The sequence below is a fragment of the Trichechus manatus genome, unplaced genomic scaffold, assembly GCF_000243295.1.
Source record: "Trichechus manatus latirostris isolate Lorelei unplaced genomic scaffold, TriManLat1.0 scaffold00217, whole genome shotgun sequence".
Lineage (NCBI taxonomy): Eukaryota > Metazoa > Chordata > Mammalia > Sirenia > Trichechidae > Trichechus > Trichechus manatus.
Window position 1 is genome coordinate 1,122,940 of NW_004444153.1, and position 19,084 is coordinate 1,142,023.

General features: G+C 37.8%; 1 protein-coding gene across 2 annotated transcripts in view; it reads right to left on the minus strand.

Moving 5' to 3' along the window:
* Nucleotides 1-9,242: 9,242 nt before the first annotated feature.
* Nucleotides 9,243-19,084, minus strand: part of HAPLN1 (hyaluronan and proteoglycan link protein 1) — an 84,773-nt gene continuing 74,931 nt past the window's right edge. The window contains exons 4-5 of one of the 2 annotated variants that reach the window (XM_004388842.1): nt 15,161-15,463; nt 9,243-12,865 (exon numbers count right to left, since the gene is read on the minus strand). In XM_004388842.1, coding sequence (XP_004388899.1) covers nt 12,576-12,865; nt 15,161-15,463 — 593 coding nt within the window. In that variant the 3' untranslated portion in view covers nt 9,243-12,575. The remainder of the gene's footprint in view (nt 12,866-15,160; nt 15,464-19,084) is intronic. The other variant, XM_012559214.2, reaches the window with a different exon arrangement.

Here is a 19,084-nt window from a genome sequence, read left to right on the forward strand (position 1 = left end):
TGCAAGGTGAAGGGACTTTTCCTCTCCCCCTGCAAGGTGTACAAGTGTCCCATCATCTGTTCTGGATAGATCAGGTAAGAGGCAGGGCAGAGTCTTGGCATACAAACCATGGTAGGTGTTGATGGATAGACAGTGGACTGAAGGCTGGGCGATTGGTGGTCCTCATAGGGCATCAATTCTGCACTGACTCCGTGCCCAGACCACTCACTGGTGCTGGTGGGGGCTACTTGATAGGTCTTTCTGGTTCTCTCTCATCTACTCTCCTATCTGCACAGTAGTCCTCCATTCTTTTCTCCCTCTCACTGCATCATTTTTCTAGTTTGGAAGAGCAGGAAACCTCTCTCTGCAAGCATGTATCAGAATCTCTCAGCCTCCTATTAGGTCAGAGGGCATTGAAGAGCTGAATATATTAGCTTTATTCTTTAGGCTCTGCCTGAGTGACTTGTGTCTGCTCTTGAACGCTGGTGGGAGAGAGGAGGGTCTCAGGGTGGCAGTGAGCAAATTCAGTATTTGAGATGAAAGACACAAACTAGTACTTCAAAATATTACTGTACCACGATAATATGTCATGAATCTTTATGTTGTTTGTTGTGTGTGAGGTGGCAGAAAAAAGTTTGAGAACTGTTGAAATCTATACCATCCCTTGACTAGATCAATACAGATGCTCTGCTTCTAAAACTTATGGCTCTTACAGCACATGACTGGGATAAATTCCATGTATTTCCACTCAAAACTCATTCATTTAGCAACTGGAGATCACTCACTTCTTGGAAATTTTCTTTTGACCCCAATTTCTTCCCACATTTCCTAAGATTGACCCTTATTAAAGCATTAAACACAACTTGAACAAGCATCAGCAACATTTTCTCCTTACGTAATTTGCCTTCCTTTGAAGGCTACATGAAGAGGAACGACTCAATTATTTTAAAATTAAAAGTTAGATTAGGTAGAACTCTGCATATTTGCCAGCCATCTGGTTCCCTCACAATCTCCCCAGGGATCCTGAACATATTTGCAATTGAAAAGAATTTGAACTTGAATGACTTTTAAATTGGGACATAAAATGTGGCAACCCAGACTCTGCACAGATACTTAGCAAAGACTAATGAGTAGATCTGTTTTGAGCCTTATGCCCCATGATGTTTTCTTTTCTTCAGAGAGAACTAAAAAGGATGCAGACACTTGCTAATAATTAAGTAAAAACTATTTTCCAAAAATTAAACCATACCTGTAAAATTTATTTGCGATTAATTCAAAAAGTCTTCTGCTCTGAGGTTAGTAAGCCAAAATAACAATAATAATATAATTATAATGATAACAATAATAAAAATAATAATAATGTGAATGATCTTTTCTATTTATCAGTAGTTAAGTTCTTATTTATAGGAAATTCAAAGTATTTTATAGATTAGCCTGGAAACTATGAAGTAACAGGCCTAATTTTCATTTGTAGAATTGTTTTCGTTTTCATATTAGACAAACCTCTTCAGCCGTCTACCTCTCCATCAGGCTGTACCTTTATTGAGAATCTGCATTGAGCAGTATATGACAGCACATGCTGCTGGAACTATTCAGAAAGTAGGGAACTGTGTATAGTGTCGACTCCAAGAAACTTACCGTTTCCATGTCACAGAGAATGTAGGTGACCAAGTCTTATGTCAGAAGACAGCTGACTTCCAGATTACAATGGTGTCTTAGTTATCTAGTGCTGCTATAACAGAAATACCACAAGTGGATGGCTTTAACAAACAGAAGTTTATTCTCTCACAGTCTAGTAGGCTACAAGTTTGAATTCAGGGCGCCAGCTCCAGGAGAAGGCTTTCTTTCTCTGTAGGCTCTGGGGGAAGGTCCTTGTCATCAATCTTCCCCTGGTCGAGAAGCTTCTCAGCACAGGGACCCAGGGTCCAAAGGACGCACTCTGCTCCCAGTGCTGCTTTCTTGGTAGTATGAGATCCCCAAGTCTCTGCTCGCTACCCTTTCCTTTTATCTCTTGTAAGATAAAAGGTGATGCAGGCCACATCCCAGGGAAACTCCCTTTACACTGGATCAGGGATGTGACCTGAGTAAGGGTGTTACATCCCACCCTAATCCTCTTTAATGTAATCTGATCTTGCCTCATTAACCACAGGCAGAGATTAGGATTTACAACACACAGGAAGATCACATCAGATGACAAAATGGTAGACAATCATACGACACTGGGAATCATGACCTAGCCAAGTTGAGAGATATTTTTGGGGGACACAATTCAATCCATGACAAATGGTACGCCTGGCAAACACCGATTTTAGATATTTTAAAAATAATTAAAAGAACCCCTGTCAATTACCTAAAATACAGTTACCTTAACTTAGGGATTGCCATCTATACCGACACAGGCTCAATGTTGTTCAGCATTATCATTTAAAGATTTCTCAAATCTTTCATACATGTAATCAATAGTGAACAATTTTGAGACAACTCACTCTAATCTTGAACCCTAAAAGGAGGATCTTGGATCAATGGAAAAAAGCTTCTCTTGCTAACAGGAAGATTTACTAAGCTAGAAAGAAAATATTTTCTGTTTAAACATCATTGAATTTGTATTTTAAGACCAGTTCTCAAACTTTTCAGATTTCAAACAGTCTAGCCAATGCAGAAAAACTTCCAAAAGAACATGTATGACACACATTTTACATTGTATTTGGTTTTTAAAAAAAAAACAGAAAGCGAGAAACAAAAACAATTGCATTTGAGTCTATTACGACTCATGGCGACCCCATGTGTGTTAGAGTGGAACTGTGCTCCAGGCTGATTTTTCTGAAATAGATCACCAGGACTTTCTTTTGAGGAGTCTCTGGGTAAACTTGAATATAAAACTTTTCAATTAGCAGCTTAGTGCATTAACCATTTGCACCACCTAGGGACTCCTGTATTTGGTTTTACAACTCAATAAATATTTATAAAAACATATTTGTGAAGATATTTGGTAGTATTTTTGAATAATAAATTATTAGGAACAGAATCATTGTCTATTAGAAATACGTGTTCAACTTACAAGAGCTCAAATTTTGATGGTTGATCAAGAACTGTTTAGGTCTTAAGTTCATCTTCACCATATTTCAAAAGGAATGACTTGCCTTGTACAGAGCATGGCATATAGCAGACTAAAGGGTAATCATTATAAACTTCCAAGCTTGGTAATGTATACAAAATTGTTATCTAATACATTGCCCTTGCAAAGGAAATTACAAATAACAATGATGAAGAAGATGATCATGGTAATTATAGCATTTATTGAACAGTTACTATGTGCCAGGCACACTCTGAAGGACTTACACACATTAACTCATTTAATCAGAAAATAATTGCTAAAATACATGCTAAGATGAGCTCATTTCTCTTCTAAGTTCAAGCCCTTGTTGAGGCCAACAGCCTTTGGGCACCATTAACAACCCCCAACTTCTTTGAAAGTAGAGTAGCATGAGCCACCTCCCCTTCTAACGGTTTTCTCCAGATGTTTTTTAGGCAATCAGCCAACTTCCTGCCCAAGGTAAGAAAAACAAGAGGCTGGGGTCGCAGACCACAAAACCAGTTAAGATCCGATCTAGCCTGCCTGACATGCGCAGAACCATCAACCTCATCCTCTGGGTGACCGTGGAACTTTTCTTCCTCCAGATGGAACCAAACTTTAAGGGCACAAGATCAGGGGAAAATTTTCAGAAGCGAAGGGTCCGAACTTAAGCTCTGGTTTGAGAGACCTCCCCCGCTTTTGGACTGAACAAGCGCAGACAATGGAACCACCCCGGGAATGCCTTTTTGGGCCAGACCAATCAACGACCTTGCTCCTCGCCCCAGGGCCCTTCCTCAGTTTTTGCCCCTAATAAAAGCTGCTTCAGCTATTGTTTGGGGTGCCATCTTTTCGACAAAAGTCTCAGTGTGCTCCTTTGCTTGGCCAACCAAATAAAGCTGCTTCTTTCACTTTCACCTGTTTGATGTCTCTGTAGCCGCGCGGAGCAAGACCTGAGACCCCCGGCAACACTCCTAAAAGGACTGGAGATAAGTAAGAGAATAGAAATGGCTACAGAAGTGGCTGGAGCTTCCAGATGATCAATCTTGACTGAACTCTTGGGGGTTGGCTGGTTTAGGAAGGAGCATGCCCATCCAGCTCTGGTGGACATAAGGCAGGTGCTTGGTCATGGCGAGCTCATAGTAGACGTAACAAAGATTCACTGAGGTGCATAATAGTATCACCAGTTTGCCTTCTACTCTGACCTCTGCCCTACTCTGTAATGAAAAATCCAAGCAGTCATTCTTAAAAACAGTGCTCATTCCTCTCTTGAGGATGTAAGAAAACGTGTGTGGTGTGTTTGGGGTTATTACAGTGATGGAAGGGTGTGACAACTGGCAATGAGTGGCAGGAGGAGTGAGGGATATTATGTGCCCTGCAAGATGAGATAGTCGTGCACAATAAAAAATTATTTTATCCACAATGCCTTTGATACCTTTTGAGAAACCCAGGAGGTGATTCCAGCCCTCACCAATGAATATTCAAGGTGGCATTACAGTGACTTACCTGGAATGGAGAAAGATGTAGTGGGGAGGGGTTTATAGAATCAAATCTGGAATTTTTTTCCTAAATTATTTGGAAATTGTTAGGCTCCCTTGAGAATATGCTAATATCGTGGGGCAATAATTTGTTAAATAATATTTGTATAACACATCTTTGCTGTGGAAACTTTGAAAGCATAAAGGAAAAAGGAAGACCTCCACAAACATATTGGTGCACTTTTCCTTCCAGGTTTTACTATGCATATTAGTTAATTGATGACACATAGTTGAGATCGTAAAGATACCACCCATTTTTTAATTGCTGTTTTTTTATTTTCTGTGTAGAAGGGAATAACTTTCATAGTCTCAGATCAACACTGCATGCTTATAAATTTTTGGAGTTTCTCTAAGACTTCTGTATGTGAAGAGCTATTAAATATTTACATCACAAATAAGAACAAGCTTTAATTCTATTCTTGGTGTTTCATTTATCCCTGCATTATTCCGAAGAAGATTGGAGGGAGTTTATTTATATTACATGTCAAAAATGATTTGTGAAGTATGTAATACTTTAGCCAATAAGATGAGGGCATTTCAGTAGCCCGTTGTCACAGAAATAGCTTTCCACTGTAGACTTCCTAAAGCATTAGGCAATAATCGGTAGTTACTGTTAATTTGGGGGATGGTGCTGTATATTGGATCAAGTATTTCAAAATTTCCAAAGTACATCTCAATAGTCCTCTCCCACCAAACCTTCCAAACCCTGAGGCCTGAATTTTCCTCCACTGACCTTGTAATAGAGCCCTGGTGGCGAAGTGCTTGAGAGCTCAGCTGCTAACCAAAAGGTTGGCAATTCGAATCCACCAGCCGCATCTTGGAAACCCTGTGGGTCTGTTCTACTCTGTCCTATAGGGTTGCTATGAGTTGGAATTGACTTGATGACAGTGGTTTTTTTAGGTTGGACCCTGTAATATGGAGCAAGTTCTGAGTGAGTTCATCATATGTCAACAGTTTTCTATAGCCTTTTGGTGCCCACTGACTCTCTCTGGGTAGCACAAATGGTTAAGTGCTTGACTACTAGCTGAAAGGTTGGTGGTTTGAACCCACCCAGAGATGCCTCGAAAGACAAGCCTAATGATCTGCTTCCAAAAAGTCACAATCTTAAAAACTCTGGAGCAGTTCCACTCTGCATACCTGGGATTGCCATGAGTTGGAATCAACTCGACAGTAACTAACAACAACAACTGTTGCCGTATTATTAGTGCACCTTTTAAATTAATGTTTATCCTTCTTAATCCAGTCGGCTAATTAACTGCTTATCATCCTTTCCTTTAGAATTTAAAATTATCCTTCCCGGTGGAGAGGATACAAAACAGAACTTTATTTTGCATGGGAAGTGTTCTGGTAGGAAGCCTCCATGGTCCATAGCTACCTGCCTTTTCTTCACGTAGTCTAAAGCCAGGGAAGGAAGAGGCACGTCTTGGTACACTGGTGCCTATGCCAGGCCCTTGATCTGTGCCACTGTGCTTTCTTGTGGAGCTACAGAATTAAGGAACCTGGCTGGTGGCTGAAAAAGTTCTTAGGCTAAACCTCCTAGTGGAAAAGCCTGGCATTTCAAGCTGATTTATGTTGAATTTTAGTGTTCATATCTCTCACTTGCATCAGGGTGAGTTGTAGCAGACTCAAATGCTATATACCATATCCACAGGCCAATTAGGGACGTAATTTATAGTTTTCTTAATAACATAGTTTATGTATTTTATATTTTCTAGAATTAATTTATTATTTTGATAATTAATTTAGCAAGTATTTATATACATAATAATGGAAAATATAATATTATCAAGCAAAATTTAAGTGTTTTTCCCCTGGTATTGGAATTGTGAGTCATTTTCATTCTCTTTTGGTGCTTATCTGTATTTTCCAGTATTTTTGCTGGAAATATGGGTTCAACTAATGATGGCTCAAATTGTAACTGTTGGGCAAGAACTGTTTAGGTTTTAAGTCGCCCATTGCCATACTGCAGAAGGAATAACTTGCCTGTGCAGAGCACGACATATAATGGACTGTCAATAAATGGTGATCATTATAAACTTCCAGGCTTGGGCGTGCATTCAAATTTGCTATCTAATATACTGCATTTGCAAAGAAAATCACAAGTAATAATCATTGTAACGACTCAATACACACCCCGCCTGTTTTCCTACATCTCCAAGAGCAGCCATAGTACCTTTTTTGTTAAGAACAATGGTTCTCAACTCTGGCTGCACACTAGCATCATTGGGCGAGGGGCGGGGTGGGGAGGGTTTGAAAAATCCTGATGCCCAGGTGACACCCTTGACCATAATCTCTGGGAGAGGAATCCAGGTCTCAATGTTTTTCTAAAGCTCTCCAAGTGATTCCAATATGAATGCAAAGCTGAGTAGGACTGCTTTAACAAATTACTGAATTTTCATGAACTGATAGGTTGGCTTTTATAAAACATTCTTTCTATTAGAAGAGCAGACTTAAAGATAAGAAAATTGCTTCTCAGCCATTCTTATCATAGGAGCAAGTGTCTTCCCATGGAGAAAGGATGTTCAAGTTGGCAGAACTTGTGCACAGGAAGAACCACAAAGGGCTTTATCTTTTCCCTGGGACTGCAGCAATCACTATATATGAATATGTTTATTTATCAGAATAATAAGAGTGGTTCTGCAGCTCTGTGTTTAGATTCACATGCAAGATTCTCAAGATCTTCAAACAAGGGCTGTTCAAAGTATCTAAACTCTCAAACTTGCTTGCTTTTTATCTTTCTCTGCCATCTACATATATATATATGAATCTTGGCAGGCAGAATTTTCATTGATAGAAATCAAAGAGAGAAAAAAATTTTCTTTTTAAACATATTTCAACTGGATGAAGAGCTGGCTATTGGGCCCCTTAGATACGGTGATACAAGATTCTTAGAACTCTCTTGCCATCTGAGAATGTTACATTTGTTCATAAAGTCAGTAGCTTCACTATTAGGTAAGGGAGAATCTGAGATTTCTCTCCACCTCGGAGATACCAAAACAACCAGTGGCCAGCGACTTGAACTGTGCTCCATAGGGTTTTCAAGGCTGTAACTTTTTGGAAGCAGTTCACCTGGCCTTTCTTCTCAGGCCCCCCTGGGTGGGTTCAAGCTAATAACCTTTTGTTTGGTAGTTGAGTGCTCAACTCTTTGTGCTACACAAGGACTCACCTGAGGGGTACTGTTGTGAATAAACAGAGCTCAGGCTGCAGTCAGATGCCAACTAAATGAAAGAGCCATGTTTTCATACTTGAGTAACAGGACACTGAATAACCCCACTGGACAGGAGAGTAACAGAGATAAGCTGAGAAAGGAGATTGGTTGATTTCATGACAGGCATGGAACCACCCCTGGGCTGGCCCAAGTTGTTTCACCTGATGAGTGGCTAGGGAGGTGACAGAACTTTTTGGCCTGAAAGAAACAGAAAATGATTAAGCTTTATGTACTTCCTTTAGTGGAAACAAAAATGTGTGCATTGAGTTTCCTCACTAAGATTGGAACACATAAACTGCTACTGGCTTCCTGAAATACCACTTACTGGGAAGCAAAGACTGCAGAGTCCTCTTAAACTGCACTAATGCTAATAATAACTGTAAGACCTAAGGAATCAAGGAAGGACAGAAAGTATAATTTTCTTACTTTTGGTGTCAGTTTCTTCTTAGTTCATTGATATCTACTTAGGACTTCCAAATAATCCTCTTGCTTTTACACTTACTCTCTCCCACATGTCTGACATCCGTGGATGGGGTCCATTCTGCCCAAGAATAGTCTTAGTATTAAGCTTTGTCACTTGGTAGAGAACTGAGGGCACCACATCTGAATTCTTTAACTTATCTTTATTTAAGCATTATAAAACTCCACAAGACATTTTGATATTAGTATAAAGCGAGTTTTGTATGTGACCAGGTTGTAACAATACATGAAAATTGCTGGCAAAGTGAAGATGATATCCTTCATCTGTGTGAGAACTTAAGCACTGAAAGAAGATGATTTAGTTTCATATTTGGACTTTTTTTCTTCTCCAAGGCTGTTCAGTGTGTTCCAAACAAGTATGGGAAAAACTTTTTAAAGCATACTTTCTGCTTTGAATGTCAATGATGCAAACTTATTTAGGTGTGTTTCCATTCAAGTCATTGCACCAGGAATAGACTCTTGCACCTAAGAATCCATTTCTATATGCCAGGAAAATACAGAAACCATTTTGCAAGTTGAAATTTCATGGTAGGGATGGAAATATTGAAAAATATGTTCCTTGTAATTGAGGATAAAGTGCTAGAGAAAAAGACTTAACTATGAACAGTACTCAGAATTGACATCACAAGGTATCTCAAACACATTAACCTAACCAATGACTGCACAGATTTCTGGGTTTGCTAACCTGGTGAGCAAAATAAACTATGTTTTGACTGTATAAAAAGAGAATAATGCCAATAGATTTTGGGATAGTACTATTGCTGATTTAGCAACACCATATATATGCTTCTTTTTTTTTAATTTTACAAATATACTAGGGAATGAAAATTGTTTTGTGTTTACAACTTAAACTCAAGTATATCAGAACAAAGATGTTTAAATGTCATTTCTTGAGATAATGCATTTACAGATTTTAACACACGGAATAATAGCTAAGATTCTACAACTAAGAAGAATCAAAAGATACTGCAGTAACATAAAATTGACTTTTAATGTTTACCAGTCCATTGTCTTACAGAAAAATGAAAACATTTTCTTTTTTTTTTTTAATACAGATTGTTTTTTCTCCTCGGATTTGTACTCAGTATGTATTAAATGCCTTTAAATACTGATTTTCTTTTAATCAGGTGGTTTAGTGACTTTTATATTTTTTCATTTCTTTTGTTGTACACTATTGCTACTCTGGCCGTAGTGAGCTATGACAGTTAACTTCTCAACAAAAATGTCAGCTACTCATTGATCTTTCTCCAAGCGTTCTATGCTGAAAATTGATAAGTAATTCCTTTGTAATCCTCCCTTCTTTAGTGGTCAGTTACTCCAGGAGACCACCATATTATTTGGAGCACTGAAGTCAAGAAACTCAGTATGGTTGCCAGCAACCAAGTTGGAATCTCCATTGAGTCTAATCCTAATTGCCAAAATAATAAGCGGCTATATTATTGCATAAAGTAAAACCTTAACAGGTACCAGCCCCCTTTCTATGAGAGAAAGTTTGAATTTACAAATACCATGTTTGACTAAAAATTACTGTGATAAAATATGGCAGCAGTCATTAAAATATAGCTTCCAGTGTTAATGTGACTAACTTGTTTTCATTCCTATACTGTTTTTTTATGTGAATTATTTCTTTTTGTTTGGGTTTTCAAATGTAGGCATCTAAGTGAGATTTGCAAAGATACTTTGTTCCGTATATGGACTGCAAATGTTAATTATGGTTAAAATGATCATAGCAAGATTTCCTAATCCAACCTTTCATCTCATCCCTCTGGTACTCTTGGAACCCAAGTCTGAGTAGCATTTCTGAATTAGCCAGTGCCATAATGACTTTCTGTTTAGGAATTAGACTAGGATAAACTTTCTTTTTCAGACATTCTCACCGGAGGATGAAGCAGGAAATGGATATTTGGTGGAAAAAGCAAAATGAGAGCATTAAAAAGACCCCTCATTCAAGTAGAAATCCAAAAGATATGGAGATTCTGATCCTTTGGGTGAAATAAGAGGTAAAAACTCTGCCCAGCAGTATTCATTCTGGTAAGATTTTCTTTTTACAAGAATGAAAAAAATGATATGCAATTAGTATGGATTTTAATCAGCTAACAGTCATTCCAGAAATTTTGATCAGCACCAATTCTTATACTAGTAAGTATCGAAAAGTTAAGAAAGCTACGATGCTTAACATTATAAAGGTAGAGTTCTGCAGCAATAACTGAAAATTATACAACTACTTCAATAGAAATTTGTTCCCACTTGTATTTCTAATAAAATTCTTGTAACATACGTAATAATTCTTCAAATACAGGCTCCCTTCAATGAGCTAACCCCCATAATTGAGGTTTTAGAGTTGCTGTTTTGGAGATATTCTCCTCTTTAAATAGTATCTTCATCTGATCCTAGCCCATTCAAGGCTTTTTAGTTTGTAAGTGTGCGTTCTGTTCATACCAACAGTGTTTTGAGTTAAACTTCACAATCTCTTTGGATTTATTTTTTTGTACAATTTGCATATGTATCCTAATTTAAAAATGTGCATGCATACATTGTCATATTTTAATATTAAAGCATCTGCAAATTTCCAGATATGCTTTTGATGAAAGAAATTATCTACTTTTATTTACAATATTTTGTCTAGATAATAGATGAACATAGCTATAGTTTTCATGGACTTCCAATTGTCCTATACCTTCCACATATATAACTCTACATTTATAGAGTAAATTTATTAGAATGATTACAGAGCTTTAAATGCAACCACAATCAATTCAGGAAACAGATTTATTTACTCATGTTCATGGGAGAAAATCTACATAAAAACATTCATGAAAGCATACCAGCTATGTCATACTTGGATTATTATCCTAAACCCCATTTATTAGGACTCATTGTGAAACAATGGGAAACCATAAAATGGAATTTGAATACAAATATGGGTCCCTGTAGGGTCTCAACAGTGAAAAAAAAACAAACAAACAAACAAAAAAACCCTTAAGAAAACAGACTTTTATTTAAGACTGGAGCTGCTAATGTGGAACTTTGTTTCTCTGAAACTGGACTTAACCTATCATTTAAAGCCCTGAAGATTTTAGTGTAAGCTCTTTGATGACAGCTCCAGAATTCCATTTAAGCCAGATGATGACCAGCAAGGAAAGTACCATCAGAGAGCACACTTTCTAAATGGACAAAGGTTTAGAAGCACATCGTGGACTTTTTGCCCCAAACACAGGCACCCGTTGGGCTTTCTAATGTGTATACAAGTAGGAATAGTTAGACTTTTGAAATTTGGGTCTTTATTTCTTGGTTATGCAAGTGTATAATTATTCATTCCTTTTATGATTTAATTTTTTAAGTAATGTAAATAACAAAGAAATATTAAATAGTTTAAAGTTATTTTTATAGGACAATAACATTTCATAAGCTAACATAAAATCAAGCTGCTAAATTTTACAATTTTTCTGTCCAGCAGTTTATCTATATAACTGCCCTGAGTAGATGCTAAATGCTGCTTAGCAAACGGCCCTTAGGATTTAAATATAACTCAGTAAAGCTACTCAAAAGATAAAACAATTCTTCTCAGACATATGTCATTTTAATTAGAAGGTAGGATTCTCTCATTGGTTAAATATCTGCTTTATTTAAGTTTCATACTTCATATAAACGGGACTGTTAAGGAGTTTTAACTGTGCTTATTACTATGCATTGGAGTCCATATGAAATTTTATCTTTTTTGGTCATAAAGGCAGGATTTTAAAGAGTAAGACATTCTATCTATCGGAGACTTGAAATATTAACTTTTAGAAAAGTGTAAGCTATTCCCTTGGGAAACTGAGTTTTGTGCAACCTCTCAATCTCACTTTATGTAAAGAAGCCTATTTTTCAAATCTGTTGCTGTAATTTGTGTATTGTAGTGCATTTCAAAATTGTACAAATGTGTAAAATTTGTGCTTATGGAAGCTGCTGCTCTGAGTAGCTTTACTTTCCTTGTACGACCCTAGCAATCCTCAAGCTATCGCATGCCCCATTCACAAAAGAATACTTTGTTGGGATGATGTAGCTTAAACAGTTTGGCTCTAAACCCTCCTTATGTAGCGCTTCCCTTAAAATTATATTAATTTATAATATATATTGAATGATAGCTTTACAAAAACTAATGAATTGGATTTTATGAAAATGACTCTTTACAGTAAGTAAAAAAGGGTTATCACAGTTTTGGTAACTTGCATGAGTTCATACTGGGAAAAAAACAAAACAAAAACAAACCGTTCACATGTTTCTCTGACTCTAAAACTGACGTGCTCTAGAGGCACTCTCAGTTGTATGCTCTGAAGCAGTAGACACCATACAGCTTATGCTTTTTATCTGGGAAACCCACGAAGCGCACAGCAGCCTCGGTGGGACTGCAGCGCCTTCTTGGCCTAGAGATGGGGTAGCGGACGCTGCCATCTGCCAACCAGCCTGCATCGCAGCGGTCATAGCCGAGGAGTTTCCAGGCAGCGAATATCTGGCCCACTTTCGCAATTTGAGCACCATCATTGAGACAAGCTTGCACCGCTTCATCATAGGTCAGCTTGGTGGGGTGGATCAGGTAGTAAAAACGGCCTGTGGCGGGCGAGAAGGAGAGAGAGTCAGCGCGTCTGGTCTGTGATGGAGTCACACTGAGATTAAACAAGCCAAAAACGGAAGTGTTTCTCAACGGAAAGGGGGGTTACGGAGCAATGTCTGTGAAGTTTTTGGCACACAGGGTTGTCAGTTAAATGTAGTACCCCAAGGTCGCTCACCATTAAATTAGTTTTTTTCCCCTGTCCCTTAATATGTGTGCAGACATGCCCTTTTATAGCTTTAAAGAGAAAAGGGAAATGACAGATGCAGTTTCTGTTAGCTAATTAGTGACTAAAAGAGCCATTCTGTGGCACTAGAGAAGACAGAATTCCATGTAAAAAGCAAGAGCTATTTAAATTCTAGCTGTAGCAAGACTGAACCCCAGCACAAGTTTCTGGAGAGCCAGAATTTGAATGTGAAAGGATCAAAAAACATTACTGACATAAAAGTCCATTTAAAAAAAATCAAATGCCCTCAAGTCCTTTTCAGTACAGGTATCAATAAGACATTATTCTCATTCAAAGACTACAGTCTGAAAATGCAAAAAAAAAAAAAAAAAAAACCACAGGAAGTCACTTGCCATAAATAAAACACACTCAGAATATGAACCTGGTCTCTGCTTACTCACTAGCAAGGAGGATGAATTTATTTTTCTCAATTTCCATCTATCTTGAGCCCTGACACCTAACCATTTCTTGATTTCAGAAGAAAGAGCAAGTTGGTTTCAATCACTTATTGAACAGCATTAATTACTGAGATGCTTTGCATGTGTAAAATACGATGACATCAATGGACTGAAGTGACACATACAGACTGAAGATTTTCTCTAGGATCTTCATTTCAGGTAGAAGATAATCAGATGGACATCTGATTTCATATTTGCGATACGATATCCTCACATTAAATATAGATTATTGTAGGATAAATTAATGCTCTCCAGTCTGTCAGTTCTGTCCGTGGAGCCCTGATGGCACAATGGTTAAGAGCTCGCCTGCTAACCAAAAAAGGTCTGTAGTTCGAAATCTACCAGCTGCTCCTTGGAAACCCTATGAGGCAGTTCCGCTCTGTGCTACAGGGTCACTATGAGTCGGAATCGACTCAAAGGCAACGTTTTTGTGTTTTTGTTTTAATTTTTTAGTTTTTCCCAAAAGGAGTCCTGGTGGCACAGTGATTAAACATTCGTCTGCTAACCAAAAGGATGGTGGTAGGAGCCCACCAGCCACTCTGCTGGAGAAAGATGTGGCAGTCTGCCTCCGTAAAGATTGACCCAGACCCACTGCCTTAGAGTAATTCTGACTCATAGTGACCATATAGGACAGGGTAGAACTCCCCTTAGGGTTTCCAACAAGCGAGTGGTGGATTTGAACTGCCAACCTTTTGGTTAGCAGCAGAGCTTTTTTAACGCTATGCCACCAAGGCCCCTCCATAAAGATTACAGCTTTGCAAACCCTATGGAGGCAGTTCTGCTCTGTCCTATAGGGTCGCTATGAGTTGGAATTGACTCCACAGCAACAGGTTTATTTTCCCCAAAGCATGTCTTCACCTAAGAAATAAAATACATGGAAGAGCAATCTGTGTAGTTGCACAGGGCTCCATGCTTAAAAGGGCCCTGTGCTTGGTTTACTGCTCTGCTGTCACCATCTTAACAAAGGGTCCACATTTGCATGTTGCTCTGAGACCCACAGATTATGCAGCTGCTTCTGACTGAGGCAAGATAAGGGTTGGGACAAATCAGTTGTCAATACTGATCCAACCTGGATCTTTTTACTTCTGGTTTTACTTCTTAGTAAATTACAGACTGCCCTTTCTTCCTTAAGCACAATTACCTCAATATTATTTCTACTTTATTTTTACTGCTAGCTTCCCTCTTTATCCCGAGCTTTGCCAGCATCAGTGAATAATTTTGACATTGTAATTTAGATAAGGAGAATGCAGGTGATATGGAAACTGCCCTTCCTTCAATTGAGAAATCCATATTCCCGTGGAGGACCCATAGTGGCAACATCATTTTTGGCAAAAAGACACACAAAGTGACGGCTTAAGCTATTTCATAAAAAGATGGGATGCAATAAAATCTAGACGTAATAAAATGTGCATTTTTGCTTGAATTATGTAGATATTTATATTTTGTATTTCATTAAAGAACTTTTTACAGCTGCTTTTTCAAAGTGGAACAATACTTTAAAGTTATTAAGTTCTTTTAGTAAATAAATAAATAAGATTAAAAGCCAAGCATAGTGTCCTAATGCATATTAGTCTCTGAGACAAGAAAGAAGGCAATGAAGTTAACCTTACCATTGAAGTTGGATGTAAAACAGAAAACATCATATCTGCTTTTATCTTTATCCCAAAACCCGTAGTTCCTGACGCCGGGTACGGTGTTCTGGCCTCCGCAGGGTTCTCTGGGCTTTGTGATGGGGTACTGCACAGACCCATCGCTGAGCCAGCCGGCATTGCACCAATCCAGCCCGCCTCGCCACGCGTCGTACAGCTGGTCGAAAGAGGCGATCACAGCATCCTGGTCCAGACAAGCCTGCTGCGCCTCATGAAAATTGAGATTGTAGCGCCCCAGTCGAGGAAAGTAAGGGAACACCACACCTGTCCAAAGGGAAATCCGAGGTCGTGAGAGGCACAAAAAAGAAACAACCACCAGCAAATCCCACTTGGCTAATGAAAAAAAAAATGTATACATGTATATATATATAAAACAGACTATCCATCGATTGAAGTAGCAGTTTCTGGTTAACTTGCAGTGGTTTCTCATGGTGCCCTTCCGCTTCGAACAGCCTCTCACCTCCGAGTATCTCACAGTTAGCTCTTTGGTTTGATAACTTCAGCGATTTACCTCTTTTTCAGCAGTTCAACTCAAGCCTTAAAATTCTCCTTTCTGATAATGACTTGTCTGCCAATTACAGTTTCCAAATTGCCCTCCCTGAGAACTTACCTTTTGCTAACTGGTGACTAACCCCGGTTACTAACAGATTATTCCTGAGCACTTTTCACCTAGGAAAAAGTCGATATTGAGTACTAAGAGTGACAGGGGATGTAGAAATAGAGCTTGGAGAGAAGATATCAAAATTCACAACGTCTTTCTTTGTAATTATTCTTATCTAATTAAGTAATTAGTATTATATAGCATTTTAAGTGTATAAAGACACATGTTAACAATGTGTTCAAAGGTAGGTACATACCCCTTCTTGTATTACTTTGGACATGTTATCAGGAGGGATCAGTCCCTGGAGAAGGACATCATGCTTGGCAAAGTAGAGGGTCAGCGAAAAAGAGGAAGACCCTCGACAAGATGGATTGACACAGTGGCTGCAACAATGGGCTCAAGCACAAAAGTTGTGAGCATGGCGCAGGACCAGGCAGTGTTTCATTGTACATAGGGCAGATATGAATTGGAACCAACTCAGTGGCACCTAACAACAACATATGCTTTCCTAAAGACTTGCAGATAAGTCATTTTCACTTAGGGAGTTTCTTATTTGAAGAAACTCTAAAGTGAATTATTTTGCATATCTAACAAAAACCTAATTAAGCAGTCTTATTTCATATTAATAAGACTGAATTCTCTTCGAATGAAGCACATCTCCATAAAAAGCATTCTGGCTCTTGTATCTACTTCAATTTCCAGTGTATCCCCTAATTTTTTTTCCTACCCTTGAATAGCACAACAGGAATAAGGACTTCTATCAAAAAAATATTTCCATTACTATTTCTCAGCTTCCATATTCATATATTGCAAACTGAAACTGAACTTTTAAAAATGTTTTTATTACAAATAGCAACAGCTCTTCATTGATTAAGTTAATTGTGGAAGATTTTAGTTAAATATTTTCATAGGAAAAAAATCCTTATCAAAGGTAAACAGAGTGACATTGTACTTGGCTTTGTTTGGGAAGATGCAATGGTTTTCAAAAAGCACTTAAAATGTTTTTGTTTCTTAACTAATAGATTGCTCTGCAATGCAGTGTTTTCGCTTGTGGTTTGCTGACTTATTGTCTTGTGACATGATAACCAGTTTGAGTAAAGCCTGTAACTTTCATCCCAAGTAGAAGACCTACAATTTCTTCTATATGGGTGTTTTTCAAATCTACAGCCAGCATCTAAGTTACAATTGTATTCAACATTTGATCCTATTGGTCAAATAATCATGAGTTGTTGCACAGAAATCTGCCTAATTTCTTTAAATTACCTGATAGGAAAGCAAAGTTGTATCATTTGCTGGTTGCCTCCCTCATAGTTGCTGAAAGATGATTAATTTAGAGTGATTATTCAAGGCCTTGCCTTGAATTTCTTGAATATAATTAGAAATAATTAGTATTTTTAGCATGTGGAATGCTAAAAACTGTTTCACCGATACGGTAATTCGGTGGCTTGTATCACATGTGCTATTTTATGAGACTGCAGATCCTGCTCAAAGTGAACATACAGTTTACTTATACCGTAACCAGTACACAGGGAAATGTTTTCTTTTATAAGTTGTCTTGGAAGACTCTAGAAGTAGAAATTTCAATAGTCTTAAATCAAGTCTCGTCTACTAAAGGCCTCTGTAGGACACGTTTGTCTTTCCAGGGCTGTCCAGCTGGCACCCTCCACTGCAGGCAGAGATCCAGGAAGGCTTCCTGATCTCATCCTGCCTTCTCAGGTTCTTGGCTGAGGGATCTATAAGCTGGATCAGAGCCAAAAAAAAAAAAAAAAAAACAAAGAAGAAGAAAGAAAAGACTCTCTTGGTTGCCGCTGACCCCTGCAGTGGTGAAGCACAGGGAAAGCTTGGAGATGATTCTGTGTGGGAAGGACTATGTCCAGGCACCCAGCTAAGAACGCAGTTAGCATTGGGATGGCGTTACTCTAACACTTCTGTCCTTGTACCTTTTTCCTCCTTCCTCAGCAAACCCAGGCATGCCGATAAAAAGGAAAGTATTTAATTTATCCAGTAAGGATTTCGTAGGCAGCTAGACCTCAAATGAGAGAAAATCTCAAAATATCTCAATCTGGAGAGAGAAAGTTAGACACCATTTAGGTTTGACTTCCATTTCCTAAATGGCTCAAGAATGGTAACAGTAGAGACTGTAGGGTATTATAACTTTTAATAATTTTTAAGACCTGGAAAATCAGGTTTAAATTCACCTGAAATTTTGTGTATTTTATGGATTTTCATGGAGATTAGGAAAAATCTTTTCTTTAGTAATTTGTCTTTGAGTAACCATTGAATGTTTCTGAAATATGACTAATCTAGTTCCAAATCATCAATACAATAAATTTTTGTTTGCATTCCTTTCAAGTTTAATATCATTTCATACAATCATTTTCTATTTTAGAAATTTAGTATTTTTAAATCATAAGAACAAATTGTCAACTGATCATTAAATATTTACTCAATAAATTTTAATTAGTGTTTGATGATGCTGGAAAGAACACATTCGAAGTAACTCAAGGTTGACATCTATACCTTACTTAGTCAAAGTTTCAAAAGTTTCCGTGTGTTCTACACATTTGGTGCACACATTTCAACAATCAAATGTTTCTTAAAACCAGGCTCATTCCTGGAACTACATGTTTGTCAGTATTTTATTTATTTATTTTACTTCCAGCTAGTTAAGATTTCAACATCTAAGACTGTAATTGCAGAAACCCTCTTGGCTCTGTGGAAAAGCTTGCAATTCCAACAGCTGACTTATGGAGCAAGTGGTTTTTTTCATCCAGCATTACAAAAGTAAGAAAAGCCAAACTTTTATGGGTGGGAAAGAAGGGAGTATGATTATTTTCTAAGTAATTTATGACTAATTTCTCCATTATACTTATATGTCAAAATATAACCCAAAGCTCTTCATGTTTCCGTGAAGGGCTAGTATGCATAATTACATATTATGCATCACATAGAAAAGAGTAGTATCCTAGCTTGAGCTTATTAGTCAGTTGAAATTTGTTTTCAAAACACATTCTTTAAGATTCATAATTGCACAGCCCATTTCATCCTAGTAGTCAGAAAATATCAATTTGCTAGATATATGAAGAGTTGTTAAACCCTAGTAGATACAAAAATTAAAATGAGTTTTGATAGCTCCATAAAATGCATGTAATAAAAAAATTCATTCATTTGTAAAGTATTTATTGAGCTCTGACTTTGTTCAGGGCACTTGACTACCTCCAGGTAGATCATATTTAGCAGGTGGAGACAGACAAGTTTGCAAATACTTACAAAACAATGTGGTT